Here is a 25,138-nt window from a genome sequence, read left to right on the forward strand (position 1 = left end):
AGCCAATGTGTCTTCAATGATATTTAGAAATCCACTTTTATGTTTCATGTTTGGGGGAATAGAGCAATAGCTCTGAGCAGGGGCAGTAACTCAGCATGTGGAGGTGTGGAGCCTTTATAGAATAAGTTAGTTGAAATATTGTGAGCATGAGGTATAGATGTTAAAATCGAGTCCACACTGACTTTAACAACAGGAATAACTGCAGTAACAGAAAAGCAGACAATGTCTTTTGTTCATGTGGAAAAACATAAATGCAATTTGATTTTTGGACAATACTTACAGCAAATGCAAAAAACTGGAACATTGAATTATGTTCACTTTATACCTGTCAACAGCTGGTAAACATATATTGAGGCATATGCAACTGTTAATTTTCACAGTCATAAAATTCTGAGCTTTTAGCCTCTCACTGAAATCAATGCTCTCATTTTGTTATTGATTTCAGTGAGAACAGGCTAGGACATAGGAGTGCAAAATAGAAGACATGAATGGTAACATTTTGCTCTAATGATAGTTGTTGAATCAATTTGGAAAGCCAGAATGGTTTATAATGTAGTGGATGCTCTCCAGCTTTCAAAAAACCTAACATTAGAGGGGATACAATAGTGGAGATGATGCAGATTCTTGAGGCTGATGGGAGACTCTGGCATGAATTAGGGTCCATTTCAAACGTCTTCCCAGACAATGGCTTTCCGTTGGCAGTGGACATTTAAAGAATTAAGAATTAAATAAAAAATGTGTTTACATTAAAGGAAAAAGGAATATTTGTTCTTGACTTAGGTGGGGTAGGAATGTCATATGATCTTTTAATTTCAGTGTTAAAAAAAGACTGAGAAATTCCACGAGAAAATAGAATTAATTCAATGCTAACTGACTTAAGAAACTTACCATTCAAAATACAGGAAATAGAATATGAAGAATCAATACCCTTTTTAAAACTCCTTGTGTTTGCCTGCAGGCTCTAACCTTCAGCTGGAGGAAATTTACACCAGTTTTACACTAATTGCAATTCATACCAGCTGCAGCTCTGACTCCATAGTCTTATGTGCTATAACGTCTACAAAGTAATTGGATGTAATATCATAAAGGCAGCGATTTCTTAGCCTCATAGACATGCTATATATATGTGTGTGTGTGTGCATGTATATATATGTTGCAGCTTGGATTCTGCTTTCACTTTCTTAAGTTACACATAGTTTTAAATTCATTTGATTTGGAGTTATTCCTTGTACCCCCAGGAAAGCAGCATGAAGGAAAACTTCCCTTCCCTGTGATACAGGCAGAACAGCCACTGACATTTTGTATATGAATTTTACTCCATTAGCTCCCAAAGGCCAGATTTTTCACAAGTGGAATCTTTTCTTATCATTCAAGAGTTTGCAAATGAATTTTTTTCAAAATCCGAATAAAAGTCTGAGATCCTTTCAAAACCTGCCCCTTAAGTACTTGTGCTATCTCTGCATGTGCATCTATGAGAGTATTTATAAAAGGTGGAAGACTAAAAACTAAGCTCATTTTTATTGTTCATTTATTTTTTATTGTTTGTTTAGCCTGGAGAAGAGGAAGCTGAGTGGAGACCTCATGGCTCTCTACAACTACCTAAAAGGAAGTTGTGGAGAGGAGGGAGCTCGCCTCTTCTCCCAAATGACAGGGGACAGGACAAGAGGGAATGGCCTCAAGCTCCACCAGGGGAGGTTCAGGCTGGACATCAGGAAAAATTTTTCATGGAAAGGGTCACTGGGCACTGGAACAGGCTGCCCAGGGAGGTGGTTGAGTCACCTTCCCTGGAGGTGTTTAAGGGATGGGTGGGCGAGATGCTGAGGGTCATGGTTTAGTGTTTGATAGGGATGGTTAGACCTGATGATCCGGTGGGTCTTTTCCAACCTGGTGATTCTATGATTCTATGATTTATCTTTCCTAAGCTGCTGATGGAGACTACTGGCGACTCCTGCCTCCAGGGACATACATAATCAGTGCTCAAGCAGCAGGATACAGCCGGGTGATGAAGAGGGTCACCATCCCTCCCAAGATGAAACAGGCTGGGCGAGTCGACTTTGTATTGCGACCTGTTGAGGCTTGGCCCAGCAAGCTCCTCCGCCGGTCGATGGAAGACACGTACGACCCATATGACCCACTGGAACTTTTTGACCCTCATGCCCAACATGGGGAGCGTGAGGCTCGAGGTGGGTCACAGTCAGGCAGGGAGAAGCCCTGGTGGTGGTCTTACTTCAGCTCTCTAGGCCTGCACAAACCTCTGTGGCTGCTCAAGCAGCGCTGAACAGCATCATGGTGCTCTGCTCACCTTAATGTGCTGCCCTTCCACCCAACTAAAGATGACCTCACTGCTCTTGGCAGTATTTAAATTTGTTTCATTTGAAAATAAAATGTTAATTCAAGCTCAAATCCCTCTTTTGTTTTCAGTTCATGCGCAACAGAGTATGTTCAAGAGTTTTTATATATTAAAAACAATGGTGCACATCCATTAAAAAAACAGGTTTTATGCAGTTTTTTCCTTGGTAGTGCTCTGCACTTCTGCACATGTATTTAACCAACACATTCATTATTTATTAGGTTTTAAGTACTTGCAGGAAAATATTTCTAATCCTTTAATGCACTTTTGTACATGTCTTAACACATTAAAAACTATTTTCTAAAAACAACTTTCAGCATTTAGAAAAGCCTTTTCTTTCCTCTTTTTACTTTAGTTTAGCATATTAAATTCAGTTCATTAACTCTTTTGATATAGCTCACAATGATTCTTTAAAAATCTATTGTGTGATATTAGCATTGATTTTGGACAGAAAATCACTAAGCATTGGGAATTTGGAAATAAATCTGTATCTGAGTAGGCTACATGTTCAGTAGGATGGGTTGTTCATAGGCAAGTCAGTATCAACAACATGTTTTCCCAAGCAAAGTTTCAGAAGTTATCCTCTGAAGACTTACGTGACAAAGTCTTAAATCTTTACAGCATTCCTCTTCCGAAATGTCTTGCACCGTGAGTAGGACCATCAAGTAAAAATATGCTTGGAAAGTAAAGTGTGTTCCAAGGAGTCTGACTACCTGAATATGGTTATGATGTTTAAATGTTTACATAATTTGAGTTTTTAAGCTGTTAAGGAAATGGATTTTTTTTTATCTATTTCAGCAAAATACTGAAAAAATACTTTTACTGCTAGAAATACACACATTATATGATGTAGAAAAATGTGTGAGATAATTTGTAAGGAAATTTATGTCAAAATGCAGCACATTACAGTAACATTGTTAACATTATGCACTGTTTTTAGTCTACATACTTGTTAATGACACTTGTACACACCAGAGAAATCACAGATTTCTTTTCAAGACAGTTGAGTAAAGCTAGATTAATAGTAGTCTTGCAAGATATTGTCCTCTGTGACATCAGATGTAATGTTTCCTTAAGGTGATTCAAAAAACTTGCTTCATTTTGATGAAAAACATAGGCCTATACTTCCTTTTTGCTCGAAATGATAACGAACTCATTATGCTGACAATATTTATTCACCTAAGTAGCACAGTGTGTGAAATTTTGAGATGATGTACTTATTGCAAGAGATACTGGATTAGCTGTCTGGATTGCTCTTTGATTTCTAAAAATTGTTTTTCTCATATTAGGTAAAGAGGTCCACACTGCATGACTCCTACAGTCTGTGCCCCTATCTCTTACTGTAATTGCCTAAGATAACCCAGGAGATGAAGGATATTAATTCTACAACCAGATGCTGTACATGCCTAAGTAGTTTATTTGCAATTATAATCTGATTGAAGATAGGAGTCTGTTATTCATGTACTTGAACGTCTGCAGGACTGGAGACTATGTAAAACTAAAAGAAAATGATTTCATAGCATTAACAAAAAGTAATTATATAGGAGAGAATGTACTGCATGAACATGGATATGTGTTCCTCGCCCAGGCTTACCAAGATAAGGAACCTCTGAATCCCAAATATGCCACAGATAATGCAAGCAAGACATACACCACCAGACTTTATTTCCAGTAACAGGTATTACTACCGTTTTCTGGGATCACTTTTTTGAAGTCATCATCCTGTGAAAACACTGGCAAAGCTAACAAAATCAGAACAGTATGCCAGATTGTTGGCTATTGGCTGCTCTTTTTATGCACATAATGTTTTGCACACTTAGAAATACAATTTCACTAAATATTTCCTATATTTTCATAAGGCTATTTAGAATTTTTCAAGTAATCACAGTAAGAGCGGCCCTGCTGAAATGCAAAACAGAACAACTGTGCAGAAAATCCACTTCTTTCCTAGATTATTGTGTTTGAAAAACTAGTATTCTATACTACTATACCACTAATATGAAATTGGTACAAAAGAGCAAGAGTAGCCTCCCCATGTCTCTCTACATCATACAAAAAAAAAAAAAAAAAAAAAGAGGTGTCCAGCAGAGAGTAAGTTAAGATCAGATTCCTGCTAGTTCACATGCAACTGCCCGCATAGGTGGAATATATTAAAGTGCATTGAAGAAACTATGAGGCTCTTGAGAAGAGCTTCATTCTTCCAGAAATACTTCATTATTTTGTAAGATAAAGTACTCGGTTTTCAGTTTCTTAGAGGTGGAAAAGACTGCCAGAATTACCCAGGTGGCCCTCAAATATCAGTTTGAGTTTGAACTAGACTGAGGACATCTTTCTTGGTGCTTTGAGGAAGCACCTCGAGAGAATGGAAGGGAAGAGGGAAAGGAAGAGAAGAGGAAAGAGAAGAGGGAGGGAAAAAGGTAAAGGAAGAGATCAGTCAAATTCCATCAAGAAATGCATACTTTCACCTCCCATTTTTACTTAAGGCTAATAGAGATTCAGTTCAACACTTATCTGGGACAGAAAGGATAGGCTTGAAATTGTATCCTGGACTGGATTACATAAATCTTCTTCAATATTTATTTCAATCAAAAAATGCGTGCTTAATATTAAATAGGTATTTTTTGAAAGAAAACAACAACAATAACAAAACCCAAAACAACCCACGTCACAACAATGATATGGTTAAAAGGATTTGAGCTGGTGGTGAAATTTAAGCAGCTCTAGACAGCTCTATAATTAACACATGAAAATGTACACAGTGATCAGGACTGTCATGCACCTCTCTGGAAGGTGCTCATTTGCTGAGTTTTATGGAACATAAAGTTAGGAGTATATTAAATACTTTCTGAATAGGAAGAAGGGTGGACATGCTTCAGTGAAACATGCCCATCTATAGCTGAAGTACAAGTAACATAGGAAAGAAGCGAAAACCAACCAAAGTTCCCTGGCAGGCTCCATCATGCTTTAATCATGCCTTACAGACTGGTCTTGGCCTTTTTCCAGTGCTGCTTTGGAGCGTGACAGCTCCAGCAGCCAGACGGTGCTGTCAGGAATTATAGCGTGTGTTCATGAGACTCCCTCTCCTTTTAAGTCAGAGTCTACATAATTTTATTCAATTACCTTCCAGCCACATATTGAACAGTATTGATGCATGTTTTTGTAACATCCTCTTTAATAATTAATTTCTTAGTCTCCACATTTGTTTCAGAGGGGATCTTCTCTACTATGGAGCCAAACTTTTTCTGCATGAAGCAATCACATTAATAAACATTTTGACCTGACAGCTGTTCAGACCTCTTCTTTCTGCCAGCAATGAATCTTTCCAACAAGATAAAGCATGCAAATCTAACTAACAACTTTACAAGCATAAAGACCAAAGAGAAAGGTCTGCTTATGTCATACATGGAATTTCTCTTTCATTCACATGGCTGAAAAAAGTCATGAACAGATATAAAATATATCAGGGACAAATCACAAGTTGTGTGCATGGGTTATGCCAAAGAAAAATTTGGTCTGTTTGTTCCATTCATAAAAACTTTTTAGATCAAAAAAACCCCAATAATACACAAAGGAAGAAAAATTTGCAGTTGTTTACGTCTTCATCTCTCATAACAAGATGATCTTCCAGTCTTGGGCCACCCACATATAGGAAGGAGCATCTTTATTTTCCTAAAGATAGAAGCAAAAGGTGTCTTAGACTAACTGCCTGAAAATGAAACTTTAAGTGTCAAAATAACTAACTGATAGCAGCTCTTCCAGCTATCATTTTTCATAGTGTTTATACAGTTCTTCTCCTGTTCTTCCCTTGTTTAGTAGCTAACGTGGAGGACTCCCAAACAACGTCACAGTCTGTTTTTCAGTCCTACGAACCAGATGTTGAGCACTGTTTGCCAAGCCAGTGCCATTTCTTTGTGCCCGTCACTCTAGCATTGCACTGCAATTCAAACACAACCCAGAGATGTCTTCAGTGGTTACAAAAGCAGCCATCACAGTGAGACAAGCCTGTATGTCTCTATGGTGATGCCTGCAGACAGACAGAGAAATCCTTGTGATGGGTAAGCATTCCCCCTGCAGCAGTAAAGGACTGAAGATTCAGTCTTGAGAATGGAAGAAAAACAGGGAACAGAGCCATTCAGTTTGCTTGGATGGAAATGTGAGCCGAAGACAGATATACCTTTTTACAAAGCTTCTGTCAGAGGTACTCTCATGCTATATTCCTTTATCGTGTAAGATCTCTTTTAAAGCTACTACAATGTAAAAGGAGTAGATGGGAAGGTTGTAGTATCCTTCACCTGCCGTCTTTGTCTTCACAGCATGTTGGAGGAGAGATCCCATTTTGATATTTCTCTTTTCTGATGTCATATGTTCTCAAGTCACACTGCCAAAGGGCTTTGTATAGGCTTCCCTGATGGGGCAGCCAAACTTCTCCAAGGAGGTTTGCTGCTTCCAGACACCCATCATAGGCAGGACAACAGAAGAAATGCTGCTCTGTAAGGACTTTTTTGGTGGCTGTGTTTTTTTCTGGCTTCAGGTCTGCTTAAATGAGTATGCGATGAATGAAGGATGTGCCCCCAGTCTGGCTCCCAGGGGCCACCAGTGTCACACTGGTACAGCAGCACTTACGTTGAGTGGCCATGGTGGTATAAAGGAAGAGGAGCACTTCTGCAGCACAACGTCAGTCAGCATCTCACTGTAATACCACCAGTGACCTAGACTGCCTTTATGGGCAGAGCTTGAAAGCATTACACCATTTACCCATCCCATTTATAGATGTTAATAGCAGCATAAGGCAAGGTGTAGTCATATCACTGAGCAGGCAGGTAAATAATTTTATAAATACAGGAGTATTTTGGTAGGTGCTTGCTACTGTACTGGCTGTGTATAATTGGATTATGGAAAGAGATGTATAATTTTAAAAATATTTTTATAAACTTACATGTATATCTTTGAAATCCATCTATAATTTCAGTGTATAAATTCTAGTTTCAAAAGCGAGGCCAGAACAACAAGAACAAAATCATTGGTATACATCTGTAACTAATCTTTGTTATCAGGGATTATTCTAAATTACGGAAGAAGAGATTTAGAGGTTAAATATTTCTTTAAGGGGTTATATCACCTTCTAATAATAGAGTTAAAAGAAGAGTGAGAGAGTTTCCTTCTTTCGAAATAGAATTTAAATATTTTTGTGCACTCGGTAATGTAATGCACATGGATCCCTTTAAATTTTCTTTCTGACACAAGATACATAATCTTTATTTTCATGCAATTAGTACTGGCATCGCTCTGCACTGGATCTGATTAAGCATTTTTAGGGATTTTTTTTTTGTTTGCAAAATTGTAATTCAATAAAACTGACAAAAAAGACACAAATGGAAAATGTTTTTTTCTGATGAAGTCAGGATATTTAGCATTTCATGATTCAGACAGAAACACAATTCTGCGATATCATTTTCCTGCAGGATGGAAACTTTATTTTATAGCTTGCACGCAGTTACATTTTGAGGAAGACCTTTCTAATGTCTGTTCCTTTCCTTTTATAATCTATGATTTGGTGTAAGACAGGCCTGTTTTTCTTTTCTACCTTATTAGCAATTGTTATTTTGAATAATCCAAAAGAAGCCTTAAATTACAGTATTCGATTTGTTTTACTGTTCTAAGTTTTTTCCCTGCTATAACAAAAAGCTGTTCCTTTTTTATTAAAAACTCACTTAGCAGCCCCAGACAATTCAATGTAATACATTCTGTGCAATGTGAGCTGGCTACCCTCGTTTGTTCTACAGCTAAATGTATAAAAATACCAGCAGTGTTGCAATATAGAAATTAAACATTGAATAGTTCAAGAGGTACATTTACAAGAAACTTTAAGAGCATATTTGTAACTTTTGGTCCAGAAGTTCAATAAGTAAAAGCTCAAAATCTCTACCTAACTTTAAAAGCTTTGTGGTTCCTAATTTACAGCAAACGATGTGCTGTACCTCTTTGAGCTTTGCTGCTTGGCACGCGCAGCACTGCCTGCTCTTAGTAGGGCAACCACCGTGACCTTTTCACACTAGATTGTGTGAACATTGCAAATTAGTTTTGCCTTTTGCTTCCTTCTGCTGCTGAGTCCCAGAAGATAAGCCAGGCTCTGCACCACATTACCCATGCAGGGCAGTAGCTGCCCAATGCTCAAGGGCTATTGACTTCAAAGAGGGGCAGTTCATCTCTACAGGGGAGTGCTCCTTCTCCTGCTTCTCATGTGCAACTCTCTTCTCCAATTTTAATGCTATTCCTGACTGCTTGCAATAAAACAACACTGGCAGTGCCTCTGTGATAACACATTTAAGAAAAGGTAGAAAAATGCAGAGGGAGAGGAGTGAGAATACGTGAGAGAAACAACCTGCAGACACCAATGTGTCTGGGAAGAAGAAGAGCAAGGAGGTGCTCCAGTTTCTGGAGCAGAGGTTCCCCTGCAGTCCATGGTGAAGAACATAGTGAGGCCGCCTATCCCTGTGCAGCCTACGTAGGACCATGGTGGAGCAGGTATCCACCTGCAACTTGTGGAGGACTCCGTGCTGGAGCAGGTGGATATATCCTGAAGGAAGCTATGACCCTGTGGAGAGCCTGTGCAAGAGGAGTTCCTGCAGGACCTGTGGACCATGGAGAGATCTCCACACAGGATCAGGTTTTCTGGCAGGACCTGTGGCCCAGTAGGGGACCCATCCTGGAGCAGTCTGTTCCTGATGGACTGTAGCCCATGGGAAGGATCTGTGCCAGACCAGTTCTTGAAGGACTGTATCCCATCAGAGGGACCACACACTGGAGCAAAGCCACTGCGTGAGAAGGAGCTGAGATGAAGTGTTATGGACTGAACACAACCTCTATTCCCCTGTGCGTCTTAATTGGGAAGATGAAGAAGAATCAGAAGTGAAATTCAGCCTGGGAAGGAGGGTGAGGGGAAGGAGGTTTCAGTTTGTTTTCTTCTTTCTTCCTATCCCACTCTATTTCTAATTGGCAATAAATTAAACTAATCTTCCCCAAGTCAAATCTGTTTTGCCTATGACAGTAATCGAGGTCCTTATGTTGACCTACAAACTTTTTAATCTTATTTTTCTTTCCCTGTCTTGCTGTAGAGGAGTGAGAGAGCGGCATGGTGGATGTTGGGCAGCAAGACAGGTTTAACCCACCGCATAGTATCTGCATGTCCCAATGTATTTTGCAGTGAGTGACATCTGTATGGTGAGCAGGTATTTAACATGGGTTACCCTAATGATCAGGGATTGTTTCAGACTATGTGTGTAGGTGAGGACAGAGTGAGGACTGGGTCTTATGGCTTCTTATTTCCTTCAACCACGTGTAAATCAATAGCAGTTCTTCTGGCATGTATTTCCATTAACTTTTGCTTGACTATCAGTGATTAGTAGGCTAGTTGAAACCGCCTTGTGCTTATTCTTCATTCAGGCACATCCACAGCTTACTATAGCCTGCTCATCCTCAGCTGTACAGTGGTGTTAGTTTAGGTGCGTTTTTAGGATCCATTTTATAATGAGAATTTCCATCAAAGCTACATGTGTAACAGCTAATGCAGATGATAGCAATAATACATGATTAATGATGAGTAGACTGATGAAACCGATGTAAGTTAGATTAATAAAAAATTACTTCAGATTTCACTGCTTTATTCATCTTTAACAGGCATAAAGATAACACTTGCCATCAGAAAACAAAGTTTCATAGATAAAAATCACAGACAAGTGCACAGCAATATATTGTAGGAGGCAAAGTACTGCTAACTAAAACAAAATAAGACAGCATTGCTCTTATACTGACATTAAGTAGCATTTTGTCTGTAACAATATTTCACCTAAATATATATTTGAACCATGTAACTCGATATTCAACTAACATTATTAAGTCATACCTTGGATGTCTCATGCAACATTAATGTCAGTCAAAAATGTAGTTAAAAAAATGTTCATAAATCTACAAAAAATCAAACTGTCATTACCTTAGAGAAGGTAAAGACCTCTGGGAGATAGATCACATACATATACGAAGAAAGGAATATAGACAACAGAGTTTAACACATTAATATAATCTAGGGAGAAGGTGACTTCTAGAAATCATAGCTTGTATATTTGAGGACTGGATGCTATGACTGCTACTCAACCTTGGAGAATACGTTTTCTCCTGTGCAGTCCAGAGAAAGTGATGCCCGGTCTAATCACAAATATATTACAAATTTCAAGGAGAAATTAAGAAACTGGACTACACAGGAGTTAGTATGAAGTAAACCTATCTGATGGTAAAGATTACCAGACATGTATAAGGCTGGTTTTGTCATCCCTTCTAATCAGTCTTTCTTACGAGAACAAAGTCAGAAGAGACTTGTTAACAAAGCAGGCTCATTTTGACCATAAGAAGCCAGGGCATGTGATCACAGAGACACAGAATCATAGAATGGTTGGTGTGTATAGAACATGTGAAAACCCATTGCTGACCGAGCCATTTCATTTTAGATGTAGGAATTGGACAAGTCCAAATTTTAAAATCTCAGAACCCTTGCTCAGCTACTTCAATTTGTGTACCAAAAAAATGCAAGTTACTTTACTTCCACTGTTAATAATGCTCATTGAAATGTCTACTTGTTGGCTTGCTCAAAAAACATCTGTCCTTGACGTGCTCAAGGGTACAGCTCCTATTTCAGAATCTGCTGGGATTTACAAATTGGATTTTCCTCTGATACTGAAAGGCTTGGTCTAGTCAGAATTCATGTTTCTCATCTGAAAATCTCCAATGGCGGTGTCAACTTGCATCTAAAATCCAGTTACAAAAGGCAGTGCCTTCAGTAGTCCAATGTTTACAATATAGCTGCTACATCTTCAGCTCTTCCCTCCATAAGAAATGTTTTGGTCCATATATTCCTTCTAATTGGACCGTTTTCTGATCAATAAACCATTCTGAGTAAGCTACTTGATATTTCTTATACTTTTTTTTATTAACAGGTTTTCAACAAAAGAAGACAAAAACACAGAACATTTTATCATGACTATGCTCCCTGTTTACAGAGGTTGTTCATTCTTATTCAGGTGTGTTGAATACTCTTACCAGATTGGACATGTGAAGAGGTGGAGCACATCTGGAGGATTTCATCTCACTAGATTTAATGTAAATGTATGTGACTGAGACCATAGCTCTAAGCTGTTTTGTGCTCAGATTGTGTGATACCTTTAAATCTTATATTTCATTAGGTATACATCTTGGGATGGACTAAATTTCAAGGATTTTGGTTTTCCTTCTGCTGCTAGTACCAATTTAGCTTCTGTTCTGCAGCAAAAGGGAGAAACTTGTGGCATGTCAAAAAGTGAGGCGAAAAAAACTTTGAAGAGCTCAATGCAACTATGGTTAGACAAGCTCCAGTGCCCAGATGTATTTGGTTTAAAGGTAACTTGAATAACTTATCACCACTCATCATAGTAGCGTGCAGTATAACGATACCATTAAATCAATCGTCCACCTTTAACTACGACTGAAATTCTATTTCATTGACAAGATAAATGTAAAGATTTGAAGCTATTATAACGAAGAGTTTCTTTCTATTTAGTCCATGTTAAAAATGCAAAGGGTGGTGCAGGCATGCTCCTGGCAGTTTGGTTTCTAAAATTAAATATTGTCGTTAAGTGGGTGGGAAATACAATGGGAAGCTTAGGACCAAATGGGAAATGTCCTGTTGTTGAGGTATAATTTTGTGTGTAAAGGTATTTTCCGTGTGTAAAGTCAACCTTGCCATGCGCAGACTAAGAGAAGAGACCACACAACCCTTTGGGGAAGGTGAGAGTAGTCATTATGAGCACACAGAAGTATTTGCTAAGGTGCCTGAATAATCGAATAAAGTAGCCAAGCTGCCTTATCTTGCTGGAGAATAGATTACTTTCTCATGCCAGCTACAAAAACAATGCTGAACATTTTTTTTCTTTTTATCATTTAGATTGAAATTCGTCCATCCTTCGTCACCTTATGTAATTCATTCCTCTGTACAGTTCCGTACAGCTAAACTCTGGAATAATAAAAAATATTGTACATGCTTCCCTGGAGCTTTTTAAGTGTCTGACTGGCTGTATCTTCAACCTTGGAGGGGTAGGCAACAGAGTTGGCTGAAATCTTATTTCCTGAGACAGTGGTGGGAAGACAGGTTTGTCTACACGGGCTGGTGTTGCACCAGCAAAGGCAAACAAACGTGAATGCTCTTGTCTTTACTAGCAATGATATAAACAAAAAGCCAGAATGAGCTTCTTTAATTTACAAGCAGTGATAAATGCTATAGAAGCCAGTTAATTAGACTATGATAAATTGCATGCCCAATTAATTGTGATTATTGCCTAGAGGGGAAAACCCAACTCGAGGCAGTTGTATGACTCCAAAGAACAAACTAAAGGCACACTTTAGTGAGCATTGGAAAGTGTCTTCCCATGCCCTTCTTGTAGTTCTTGGTAGCTGAATCACAACAGTTAACTGCTGGGGATGCATTTTCTTGCATCAGCTTTGCTCAAATTTGTCCTTTTTCTTGATTGTGTGTTGCTTAAAAGATTCAATATCATCTTAATACAGTATTTCTTTTTGTTGTCCAAGTAGCAGTGCATGGTTATACCATGGGCTTAAAATGCAATTGATGAAATATTAAATAAGTGTGATGGGCTTCCTTATCCCTTAGAGTTGCAGATGGGAAATGAGAAGAAACATATTAAATGTAAAGGAGCTAGCTGAATGTTAAATCAGTGTAGATCTGAAAAGCGCACTTCATGAATTGATGTACAGAACCTGTGAAGCGTGGTCATTGTGAGCAGAGTTGTACCAGTTTCAGCAAAAAGTAGTTTTACAATGATTTTGCTAAATTAGTGAGAAAGAGCATGCAGACATTGCTTTTTCAGTTTTAAAACAGTAAATGACTTCACAGGGCAGGGTCAGGTCCCAAATGTGCCATCTGCTTGTTCGTGGTTTGTTTACTTTATACATGATTGAGTTTAGTGCTCGTCTTGGTTCCTTTTACATAATGATACGATAACCACATAATTAACATTTAGCAGATAAAAGAGATCCAAAAAGAGAGAGAAATATCTGGTGTTTAAATAGAAATTGTGCTAAAATCCCAGTAGAAGCCAAGTTTTATTCTATGATATTTCATGTATAGTTTAACTTATATAATATTTATCATTAGCTTACAGTGATAGTAAAGGTGGTTCATAGACCATTGCTGGAATGTTAATGAATGGATAAAACAAATCCTTTTGTTTTGTTTTGTTTTGTTTTTTCTCACACTTCTTTATTTTTTTAGACCCCCAGGTGTTAATTTCCAAAAGTTCACAAAATTTCAGCAGAAGGTAGATATGAAGTGACACAAGATTAAGATAGGCAAAAATATGTCACGTTATTTGGGGAGCATTTGAAAGATGTCCTGGAAATCTCATGAAAAATGTATTCTTGAAAATCTTTCCATTTTTTTCAGACCACTTAATCATTCAAGCATCTGAAATCTTATACTTTTTCCCTTTTTTATTTCTTATATAAGTGTGGAGCTTATGTTCTTGCCCCTTCTTATTTGGAAAGTTAACCTCTCTGCAAATGCAACTAGAGTTTGAGCAGAAACATATGGAGAAAATTCATGTTGTTCCTCTGGTTCCATGAAAAATTATGAAGTGGAGGTGAAGAATGTGAGCTTAGTAGGGAAGAGGAGGTCAATGAGAAATTTGTCCTTTTTTCAAACATTTTCTCATCACTAACTAGATTGGGCAACGTCTTCTTCCCAGCCAGGATCATAGAAACGTGTCTCCAGTGATCTGACTTTGGCCTCTCAGGATGGATTTCTTTTGGGAATTCTCGTAGTTCTTAGGCATGTTTTAAGCTACAAATGTTTAGATAAAGAACTTCATACATTCACAAAAATCAAGTTCTACTGCCTTCTACAGCAATGTACAAAGCTGATGTCTGCTGTTCAGAAAGTGTTTTACAGGAGTAATTTTCAAGTGGAGTTACACATTATTAATGGAGACAGATCTGATGGTGAAGCAAACCACATTTGGCAGCAAGAACATTTACTAAAAATGTCATTAAAGAATTCAGGCTGTATGCTACCAAATGTTTTGTAACTTCCTCCACTGACTTCTTGGCCTCTCTTTTTCTTTCATGTCTGTTAAGTAGCTTGGGGTGGCTGATGAGCATTGGAACTGAGGAAGTCTGGCTTCTTGCTGCTGTTTGTCTAAAGGTTTGTTGGCTTTGACACCTAAGAAGAAGGAAGCTCTACCCCTATCCATGCCTCATTTTGTGCATTTAGAACTTTCCTAAGGCTTTTCTTTCATGTAGGTTTTACACTGTCAAACAAGAAGTAGGGTTTTACAGTAACTATTTCCTCAGCACAGGTAATTTTACATTTTTTTCTAATAATAAGTGCCTGTTTCCAGAATTTGGAAAATATCCTAGCTCTGAAAAATTTATGTCAATACAAGATCATAAATTTTGCCACAATTTTCTCCTAAAAGATAGAGAATAATGGACAGTCCAGTAGGCTTTAATATAGACTTAGAATAACACCACAGGACTCATTTCTTAGAAACCCCACCTTTAAAAAACAGAAGTCATGTGGGCTGTATTTCATCAAACAGTGTCATCTTTGGGGAAAAATATGCAGCTTACTGCTATATATCTTACTGATGGCATTTCAATTTGAAATACTAAGACAGTGAAATGAAATAGATAAGTGGGGGAGAAAATGCAATCTCAAAACCTGGTTTACTAGGATTAGAAGACACTGCCCAGGTGATTTTTAGGACAGACTGGAAACATCGTCAGTAGCCCCACTTATATAGTTCTTATTTTTATTTGAAAATAGCTAAGGTGATACTACTCTTTTGAAATGTATTGATAGCAGAGAATACTGACATTACCTAGGGTTTTTTTCTGCTATACTACTGAACATCGGCTATAATTAAATAGCCTCACAGACCTAGAATCGGAAAATGAAGAAGTATTTCAAATGAGAAGAAGGTTCACCTTCAGCACCTGAGAACTAAGCAGATGGAAGTAAATACATAAATATGATTATTTTTATTTTCGCTGGATATGATTTTTTTTCCACTGGATATTGGAGGGCTCTACAAGGCCTGGCACTGAGCTCACTACTCATGGAATTTAGGGCAAGAACCTATAGAGACGACATGGTCTGAATCTGGATGCCTTCAGTTAGGATTGTTATTTGTACTTACAGTAGATACTATGACTTTGACTCCCAAAGGCAACAGAATTTTAATCATGGACTTTCCTGACTCCTTAGGGAGTGCTGAAGGTGCAAAGTACCTCTTCTGGCAGCTGTATGACTGTCCCATCTGGATGAAATGCCTCCTTCTTCTTGGGACTTATGAGCAGACTTTTCCCCAAAGGTAGGTCCCTCTTTTTTTTCAAAAACTTACTGGGATTTGGTGCTGGCCTTATCTTAGCCCTCTCAGGATCTGGCTGAAGTCATCACCTTGGATGCTACCCTGTCCTTGGGGGAGGCTTCATAGGGATATGTGGAAGTAGATGAAACCCATCTCTGACTGTGTTCCTGAGAAGTTAATTTTGTTCTACTTTTTACCAAAGAACTTGAATATTTGTTATGCCAAAGAGGGGAGGAAAGAACATGGCATTGCTCAAGTAAGGGTAGTCCAGTTGGAACCACCTCCAGAGGCTGTTCACTTTTACTGGGGAACCCTAGTTACTGGTAGGTGTTTTCTGGGAAATGACACCTGCACCCACACTTTGTAGAGTCCAAGTTCCATCCTCCAAGCAGGGCAGCCAGACCTGCACCCTGAGTGGAGGTGCTTTGAGGGGTTTGCAAGAGCAGAACTGCTGGAGTTTTAGGCGTGTTGACAGAATTTAAATGTTTCCAGTGGCAGATGAAAAGACGGTGGTGGTTTTGAGGAATGAAATTTGAGTAAACACACTCCAACTCTACAGTCTATTCAGGAGTTTAAATCCCTCTGTGGATATTGGCCTATATACAAAGCCGCTGGACTGTGCTTTTACATAAGATCCAGAGTGACTTTCTAAGCCTTTAGCAGCTTTCAAATGCTTCGCTTCCAACAACAGTGCTCTTTGTACTAAAAATGTAGTATATAAAGCCCTATCATAGACTTGGGTTTGAATATACTCAGAAAAGTTCCATGTAGTGGCATCTTAATGTCTTGACAAATGCAAAATTAATATACTGGAGTTCTCCAGCAGCAGTTAGAGTAGGAACAGTAAGTTTCTTTAATGTTTTGTTGGTTTTTTTTTTAATAGCAAGCTCTACTTCTGAGACAGGCAGAGGAAAATCTTCTCAAGCTGTAAGCTCAGCATCCCCCGAGTGAATAGGGTTCAATGTAGCATGCATAATTTGTTTGCTTTGCAATTATTTTCCGTCAGTGGAGACAAATTGATTTGTACAATAAAATTGACGGTCACTGCAAGGCAGCTGGCTTTCTAAACTGCAAAAGAATTTGACTAGGTTAAGTGAGTACCAAATTTTGGGAGTACCAGGATGTTCTTTTGTACTGGTAAAACTTGCAACACTTTTTAGATCTTGACAGTGATTGCTATGTGAAATTCTGCATCACAGAGTGCCAGAGCAGTTATTCTTAATACCACAGTGAGCAGGGACATTGCCAGTTCATTAGTGGCCTCCTTTGAAAATAATTTCCACCAAAACAGAAATCAAAATACAGGAAAAGAAACTGATGTTAGAGCAGATGAAAAGGTAGGAAGGAAATAGCAATAAGTGTCTCCGAACTGCCTTCTTAATTACTAAAGGAAATTAGGTATTTAACATGAGACAGAGTTGAGGATTCTGGGCAACAAGAGAGGTTCTGTCAACCAAAAATATGTAGCAAAATCTTTATTTGGAACATAGGAGCATGATCAGCCATTGAGGTGTATTTCCAGAAAATGCTTTTAATGGAATCAAATAACCATTTTTTGCTTCTACTAGAATAATTAGGGGGCTTTTTTTCCAAATAAAAATATTTAAACCTCATAAAAACTGAACAGGATTTCTTTTCTTTTTTTTAACTTTTCTGTTCAAAAAACAAAGATCTGATTTTGTCTCTCTAAAGCCTTGCAAAGCTTCAGTGCATGCATAGCCCTATGCTAAGTGTGATTGGGGACACTGTAGTACCTGGTAGCCTCCTGGAATGAGGTTTTGACTCCACTTTTCACAATACTGGGCTAATCCAGACGTACTGTCATATTCAATCTAAAGGCAGAAAAATGTTAGACCTAAAAGTTCAGTAAATTGCTCTGGTTAAACTTCATTTGGATTTTCTAAGTGTTAAACCTCATGGTAGACATCAGGATTAGATTAGTGATACTGTCAGTTTTGCAAAAGTCCAAGATCAGCACTAAGTAAAGTAGAAGTTTGCTAAGACAGGCTAGTTTCTCTTTGCCCAAACTTAAGGGACCTGGGAAAAATTGATACTGTATAGTTCAAGAACATTTGACTGGGCTTAATACATAAGGTAAATAAAGTGCTCCAAGCACTGATCAAAGTGCAGTTCTGGGGGCCAGTGGCATGATCTTTAGGTGTGAGAAAGAAAGTTTTGAGGAAGAAGGTCACATGTTTGAAGGTCCAGACAATCAGGCTTTGGCTTGACCTCTCTGTCTAACTGGGAGGAGCTCTCCCCAGCTACTCATGTGAGCAGGGTTCAGAGGTTACCAATTACTAAGGGAGGCTGAGAAAGTTGTGTGGAGCTGCTTTCAGCTGCCATTTCACATTAGCATCAGGCCACTTGCAGGTAGGACATTGCGGTAAATGCTTCGCTGCCAGTCACTGATGCTCTTCAGCTCGCAACTGCCAAAGCAGTGGTGTAACAGCTCCTTGTCTCTCCAAGTGGCTCTTCATGTCTGCCCTACAGCACAATCACTCCAGAGCCACTTGCCACCCCCTTGCATTTGCGCATCTCATAGCTGCACCCCTCCCACGTGGAGGTTGTTTTAATTGCTTAACTGTTAACTAGGTAATATTTTTCTCCTTGTTTTTCCCTTTCTCTCCCCCTCTGAATAGAAATGGGCAAAATGCTTTAATTAGTTGCAGGTATTGAGACGATTAGAGTAATTTCTGGCAACTTTTTCTTACAAATCTTAAAATTATATACATGTCTGCACACAGTTCATTACAAAGAATTTAAGCAGGGGTGACATAATTTTATAATAGCAGAAATGTACAAAAATACCTTCAATAAAATTATTCTAATTTATAGTAAATGTCTGAAACTTATAGTAAAGCTCTTAATTTAAGAGCTTATATTATTTTCCAACTTTAGAAGTTATAATTACCTTTAGAAATTATCTGGCGGGTAGAGAGGGGGGCTGGGGGGAGGTAGATTGTGTGAAATGAGCACCCTGGGAGAGTTCTCATGCTTTTTTCTGAAGCTGCTCTCTTGGGTAGTGGCAAACAGGATATTGAACTACCCAGGCCTCTGGTTTGATCCAGTATAGTAAGTCCTATTCTTTCTGTTTCACAAAAATTATCTGGAGGGGTGGATTTTGCTTTGTGGAAGTCACAAAATCAAGAATGGTCACACTTCCCTAACACAAGACATATTTTCATTCTCAAAATGAGCCAGTTTCCTTTCAGAAAAAGTCTGGTTTTGATTACATACCCTTTTACTCTCCCTGGAAAATGAGTAAATTTGTGTTTGGAAATATTCACATAAGTGAAGAAATTTTCAAGGAAATTCAATGAGCCACTTTGAATTTGCAGAGGAAGGCAAAAGCAGTCCAGCCTTACATCGTGAATATACCATTTCACATACACCACCATCATATATACTTACAGTTATTTTTTTTATTACGTTTTTAAATTCAAAAAACTCTCAAAACACAACTGGTTTTATTTTATCCTTGATTTGCACCTCACTTTCTTCTCTTCATGTTACCACTTAATTCAACTTTAGAATGAAAGGATGTATTAAACCATGTTTCACAAAATAAATGCACAATTCCCATAGCTTCTTATATGTCATTTACTGCTACAAGCTTACTGGAAGTCACATTTTCCATACAGCAAGCAGGCAAATACAAGATCAAGTACTTTTAATGTCTGGATGATAGAGTGGGAATTTCTTCATCACATGGCATGTCAAGCTGCATGGCACAGACTTTGACATATTTGGAGAAACATTTCCTACATCCTAAGTTTCTTCAGAAGCCAGTCGTTTGTCTTTCTTTCAAATTAAAATTGCTTCACAAATAAAGAAATCTTTCCTTCCTCATAAGCTTTTTTGTCCTATAATTTTATTTTTACCAACTCTTTACATTGACCTTCCTTGCCATGACATTGCCATCATGCCTGAAAATTCAATGTCGTCCCTTGTTTGTCAACATATACCATTTATATGGTTGCAAAAATTACGGATGGACAATTTCATATGCTTATTACTATCGTAAGAGAGCCACTCTTTACAAATTTATCTCATCAGTGTTGCCTGAGAATTGCAAGAGAGTTACTAAGACTAATGTGAAAAAATACTGAATATTAGAATAAACTGAAAAAAGAAGCAGTAGCTTATTGATGGCAGCTTGTAGACAAGGCTACAGGGAATCTTAAGAGGCTGAACCTGATCACACTAAACATAGCTGGAGTTTTCCAACTGGCATTAATTATTTTAGATCAGATCCTAGGTTTGAATGAAACTATTACGCAAAGAGAAACTGTGAAACCTGCAAAGCTGTCTTTTACCATGAAATTAATAATGGGCTTTTTTTTTTTCTAAAAACCCTAAGTAGGAATTTAAATCTTGGCTTTGACTCATATCACTATAGAGACTGTCATTTAATATTCAGACACATGACAAATTTTTTGTTACCACTTGCCAAATGAGGTTGACTGGGGCGGAAATGATTTTCCATTTAATTTTTAAGTAAGTATTACTTTTCTCAAAAAAATTCCAATGGCATTTCCACTATTAAGAAAACCTTAACTGGCTAATCTGCTTGAGAATTTAGTCCAATCAGTGTGGGTTTAGTGAGAGAAATTACTTAATACCTGAATATTAACGAAGGTGTAGCCACTTAAGTTGTTTGTGGCTAGGAAAATTCTATCACTTTGGCAAAAAAAAAAAAATACAAGGAGCAAGCATGGCTAATACTCAGAAAGATCAGGATATCGTCTTCAAAATATTTTGTAAGGCTTGTAGGTTTATCACTGTCCAAATTGTAACATCTTTAGTCACTATATAGTATAATGTAGTCGATATCTTCAATAGGGCTTACAGGTGAAAAGGGAAGGAAATGCAAGTATGATGTTTCAAGTGTTCTAGTACTCCATTCCTCTGCAGAAACATTTTCTGATTTCAGCCCTCATTATCAAATAACAATTCAAGGCACTGCATAAATTTCAGGAAGACTGTGAAGAATGCTTGGGAGAACAGCCAGAAAAATATTCCTGGAAAAAGAGGGCTTGTAGAGGAGATTTTTCAGCTCATTATTTACTTGGGTCGAAGCCAGAGCAGGCAGATTTCTGCAAAGGAGGAGAATGGCTGGGAACTGGCAGGAGATGAGGATAAAAAGACTATGGGATTGGATGGAGGAGGAAGTGGAAGGCTATAGGAAGAAAAGAGAAAGTATATGAAACCTGAGATATTTTTTTGATGAGTATTAGAGGCATAAACCCTAAGATATAACAACAATTAGAGATCCAATTTAAAAGCTTGACAATAGACAGAGGATTTTATTTATATCTGTTTTATATTATCATCTGTTAAACAAAACATTTATTAGATTACATGCCCTATTATGCATGAACTCAATATTGAAAGCAATACTACTATAAAATCTTTTACTGTATTTAATGTAAGAACATTCTTTCACTCTTTTCCTTATAGTTATTTTATATAAAAGAGAGAAATTACAATCCAGGGATTTTGTGAATAGCATTAGTGGGGAAAACAACCCAGCTGTGTGGTATTCCAAATACTTTAATATTTAAATGTTTGATACTACCATCATTTACTTAGTGATAAGTCCCCCTTATGCCCTATGTGAAATTCAGTGTTTTTAGGAAAATACTTAAAAGAAACTTCAGTCAAAAAACTCGGTGTAGTACACCAGCAAAAATGCATATTCCAGAGAGAAATGTTTCTAGCAGAAGAACTAGAAATAGCAATAAAGGGAAGATTTGGACAGTTGGAGTGATATAAGTGACAGAGGCTTCATGGACTTAGCTACTTATGAAAGAAAAAAATCTGAAGTTACAGGGAATTTTAAAAGGCATTGACAGATGTAAGTGTAAAGAACTGGATCCAGTATGGAGATCCAGTATAGAGGTTCTGCAGTGGTGCACTGGATGGCTGAAGGAATGTCACAGGGCACAGGGAGAACTAGAGATAAAATTTTTTATTATGTGTATTTAAAAATGTTCTTCCATTTTTATCAGTGAAAATTTCAAGGCTAAGCAATGCCAATATAAAAAGATTTAAAAATATACATATTGAAATGTCTGCTGTACCCCTTCTTTCAGCTTTGATTGTATTTAAAAGTCACACATGCTATGTTAGATACTTACGGTGCAAGTATTTTTTCCCAGAAATATTCTACTCAGATCTCTCCAAGAGACCATATAGAGTTTTCAACTGCTTAAAGGATGTGGGAACCACTTCTTTCAGTGTGCCATCTGGTGTTAAGAGAGATGAATAGGAGACAGGACCTTGAAAAGCTGGGCATATTTGATCAAAATAATATAGAGAAATTGTATGTAAATTATACAATAGACTCCTTATTTCTTATTGTCGTCTTTAAACAGTATCTCTTGTCCAGGCAGGAAGGTGTGGTAGTGTTATTTCCTTGAGTAATCAGTTGCATGCTATAAATGGTGACTTTTGTAATAAAACCAGCAAAGAGTTAAGCAACTTGTCTGTTGAAACCTTTTGGTGAAAAACGTTCCCCAGTTTAATTAGTGACCACTTCTGAAGAACAAGCCCAACAACAGAAATCAAGGGCTCCCCTTATGACAACGAGTCAATGTTCTGTTTCCGTCTGTCACGATGTCAGTCTGCAGTCCAGATGAGATCAGTGCCTAGGGTACGTCAGTTGGAGAAAGTACCATCCTAATAGACAGGGCAGAGAGCATGGAGGGAGAAATCAGACCTTTAAGACGGCAAAAGCTAGGTAAGAATTTGAGGAGAGAAGGGAGAACCCATATCTGATGTCCTGCAAGTTCTCAGAAAGGCTGAAGCCTCTTGTTGCTCTGTGATTCAAAGGGATGAAAGCAGTGAATTTTGGGTGCTCAGAACATCAAATCTCCCAGATTATGGATTTAAAAGGCGTGGTGCTACTTCAAAGCAATGGTGAAAAGCCTTTGTCTTTGCACCTTTTAAGTGAAATTAGTTGTTCCTAATAATCTCAAAGCATTTTTTTTTCTCTCCTTCTTCTCTAAACTTTATTAGCCTTCTTTCCATAATAATTTTCAGAGGAATTAAAAAAAAAAAAGAACATAATGAGAAGGTACAGATTTTACAGGGTGGGGGCTTTTATGCCTTGATCATTAAAAACTGAAGAAATGCCCCCAGACTTTGAAGATGAAATCATCAATTTTGACACCATGTCAGCTGATCCTAGTTAAGTTAACACAAAGAAAAAATTATCACAGTGGGCAAAGCACAGCAAAAAAGGTCAAAGGCTGTTAGTGTAGTGGTAAAGGACTGAATTATGCCCTGTCTTGGATAAGTAGCTGTTGAATGATGTCAGGAGAGCCAGGGAAAATTTTGATGGATTTATCAGAGTAAGGAAGCAGGATGGCTCCAAGTTTCAGATCAATTGAGGTCTTTGAAATGACAGCACTACCAAAATTATTGCTCTTCACTGAGGATAACTGATAGCAGCCAGACCTCATAAGATTGCACTTCAGTACGGAGTGGCTCATTTTAAGATAATAACCTCTTCTATTCTGAAAGGAAACACACCAACAATTTCACAGAAGCTTGCGGCTCTTGGACAAGAATGCATAGATCAGGTTTTTTGTTATTTCCCAGGAACATTATGACAACAGGAAAACATATTTAAGGGGATAGACAGGAAAACATATTTAAGAGGATAAATAGGTCCACAATAAAGCCAAGTATTCTGCTATGAGACTGGAAATCAAGATTTCTGGGTTCAGTTCCTGGCTCTGCTGTAAGACTGAATTAGTTACAACAAAGTAAATACCTCAGATGATACTCATCCACTCAGGTGTGTAGTGGTCCATCACCTGCTGCCTTTTTTGTCAATTGCCTTTGAATTAAATTTATTTTGTCAACTGTCAGGTCTTTAGCAGCAGGGCTCTATCTAATTGCAATGCTATAATGCATAGAATAAATTTTAAAAGATCACTATCTTTATTTGGTTTATATTTCAGTGTTTTGAACATATATAAATATAAACCCCAACTGATAATTGACATGATCAACACTAACAACAAATTATTCAACTACATGCTTCACCACCCTAAAGAAAGGGTAAGACTCATTCAAGTGAATAACACCCCTCCTTATGGTTGCAAAATCTTAACTTGCCTATTGAAAACAGTTACAGAAGTTCACCTTTTCCTTGACTAGGTTTATATTTAATCAAAATATTCACTAGCAAATGTCTTTCATTAAAAGAGGATTTTGAAAGAGACAGGAGGTGCTTTCAGCCAAAATGTTTCTTCCTTTTGCCTTGTGCAGTCTATCTCCAGTGTTTCAAAACGTGTTTATTGTCGGTTTTGTTGGTTTTCACTGGTAGTAACTAGTTAAACAGAAACAGAGTTGTGATGACAGTAATATGTTCCAGTGGGAACTACAGAAGGTAGGAAAGAGTCACAAGGAAGAAACGGGGGAAGTGGACAGATACAGCCAAAGTGTTCTTCTCTAGGATATTCCCAGGTTCAGAACAGTGATCCATCTCAGGGTATTTTAGCTCTTTTGTAGGAAGGAAGAAACCATTCACATATAGATGTAACAAAAGATGTAAAGATCTTTCACAAAAGATGTAACTAACTTCAGCAGCCCAGCAAGGACCTCTGGGTGTCAGCAGTAGCATACAGGGTTTAAGAGCTTTTTCTGTCCTTGAATGTTTGCTTTCTCCTGGTATAGCTGCTTATACCTGTGCAAACATTCAACTTTTCCTTTGTTTGCTCTTCTTTTTCCTACCCTCTTTCCCTCTGTAAGTATTATCATCCCTTATTTCTCTTTTGTGTCTTCTCCTAGCTGTGATCTGTTGGATGCAGGAAACGAGACGTATCAGGTTGCTCAGATCGCTTTGGAGAATTTATGTAGTGGGAAACCTAACCTTATGGAGCCTTCATTGCTCCAGCTTTGCCATTTGGGCAGGCTACTGTCTGCAGCTGCATGTCGTGGCCATCCTTCTAGGTATTACCCTCCTCCCAGTGCCAACGGAGCATCTAGTGATAGCACTGCATCTTCTTCCAGTGATAAGAAGCCAAGTCTGCAAAATTAGCCATGAAACCCTTTTTGAGCATACAACAGCCATAGCTTTCTCTGCACATTTGGTTCTACAGCATGTTCCTACTGAAGCTCAGTCCAGCTTTTGGTTTCCCTCAACACTCCTCAAGTCACTCCCTGACTCACTGTCCTCCTGATGGCAATGGTTATGCCCTAAATCAGTAATCTTTAAGGATTATCCTCTACCCCTGATGGCTAGGCCAGACAGGAGGACAATTACTAGGAGTAGCTGTCTCCTCCCTAGCTGATGTATTGTACTTGCTTTCTCTTTTATGTGAGCTGGCATGACTTGCAAAGTGTTAGTTCAGTTGCAGTCGTTACT

The 25,138-nt window shown here is 38.1% G+C and overlaps 2 protein-coding genes across 3 annotated transcripts in view; both read left to right on the plus strand.

Annotated features, from left to right (window-relative positions):
• The window catches only part of CPZ (carboxypeptidase Z), a 34,317-nt gene extending 31,834 nt beyond the window's left edge, over positions 1 to 2,483 (plus strand). For both annotated transcript variants that reach the window (XM_069856375.1, XM_069856376.1), the window contains one exon: positions 1,923 to 2,483. In XM_069856375.1, coding sequence (XP_069712476.1) covers positions 1,923 to 2,278 — 356 coding nt within the window. In that variant the 3' untranslated portion in view covers positions 2,279 to 2,483. The remainder of the gene's footprint in view (positions 1 to 1,922) is intronic.
• Positions 1 to 25,138, plus strand: part of TRMT44 (tRNA methyltransferase 44 homolog) — a 335,844-nt gene that overhangs the window by 246,427 nt on the left and 64,279 nt on the right. The window lies entirely within an intron of this gene.

Source organism: Phaenicophaeus curvirostris, chromosome 4 (genome assembly GCF_032191515.1).
Source record: "Phaenicophaeus curvirostris isolate KB17595 chromosome 4, BPBGC_Pcur_1.0, whole genome shotgun sequence".
Taxonomy (NCBI): domain Eukaryota; kingdom Metazoa; phylum Chordata; class Aves; order Cuculiformes; family Cuculidae; genus Phaenicophaeus; species Phaenicophaeus curvirostris.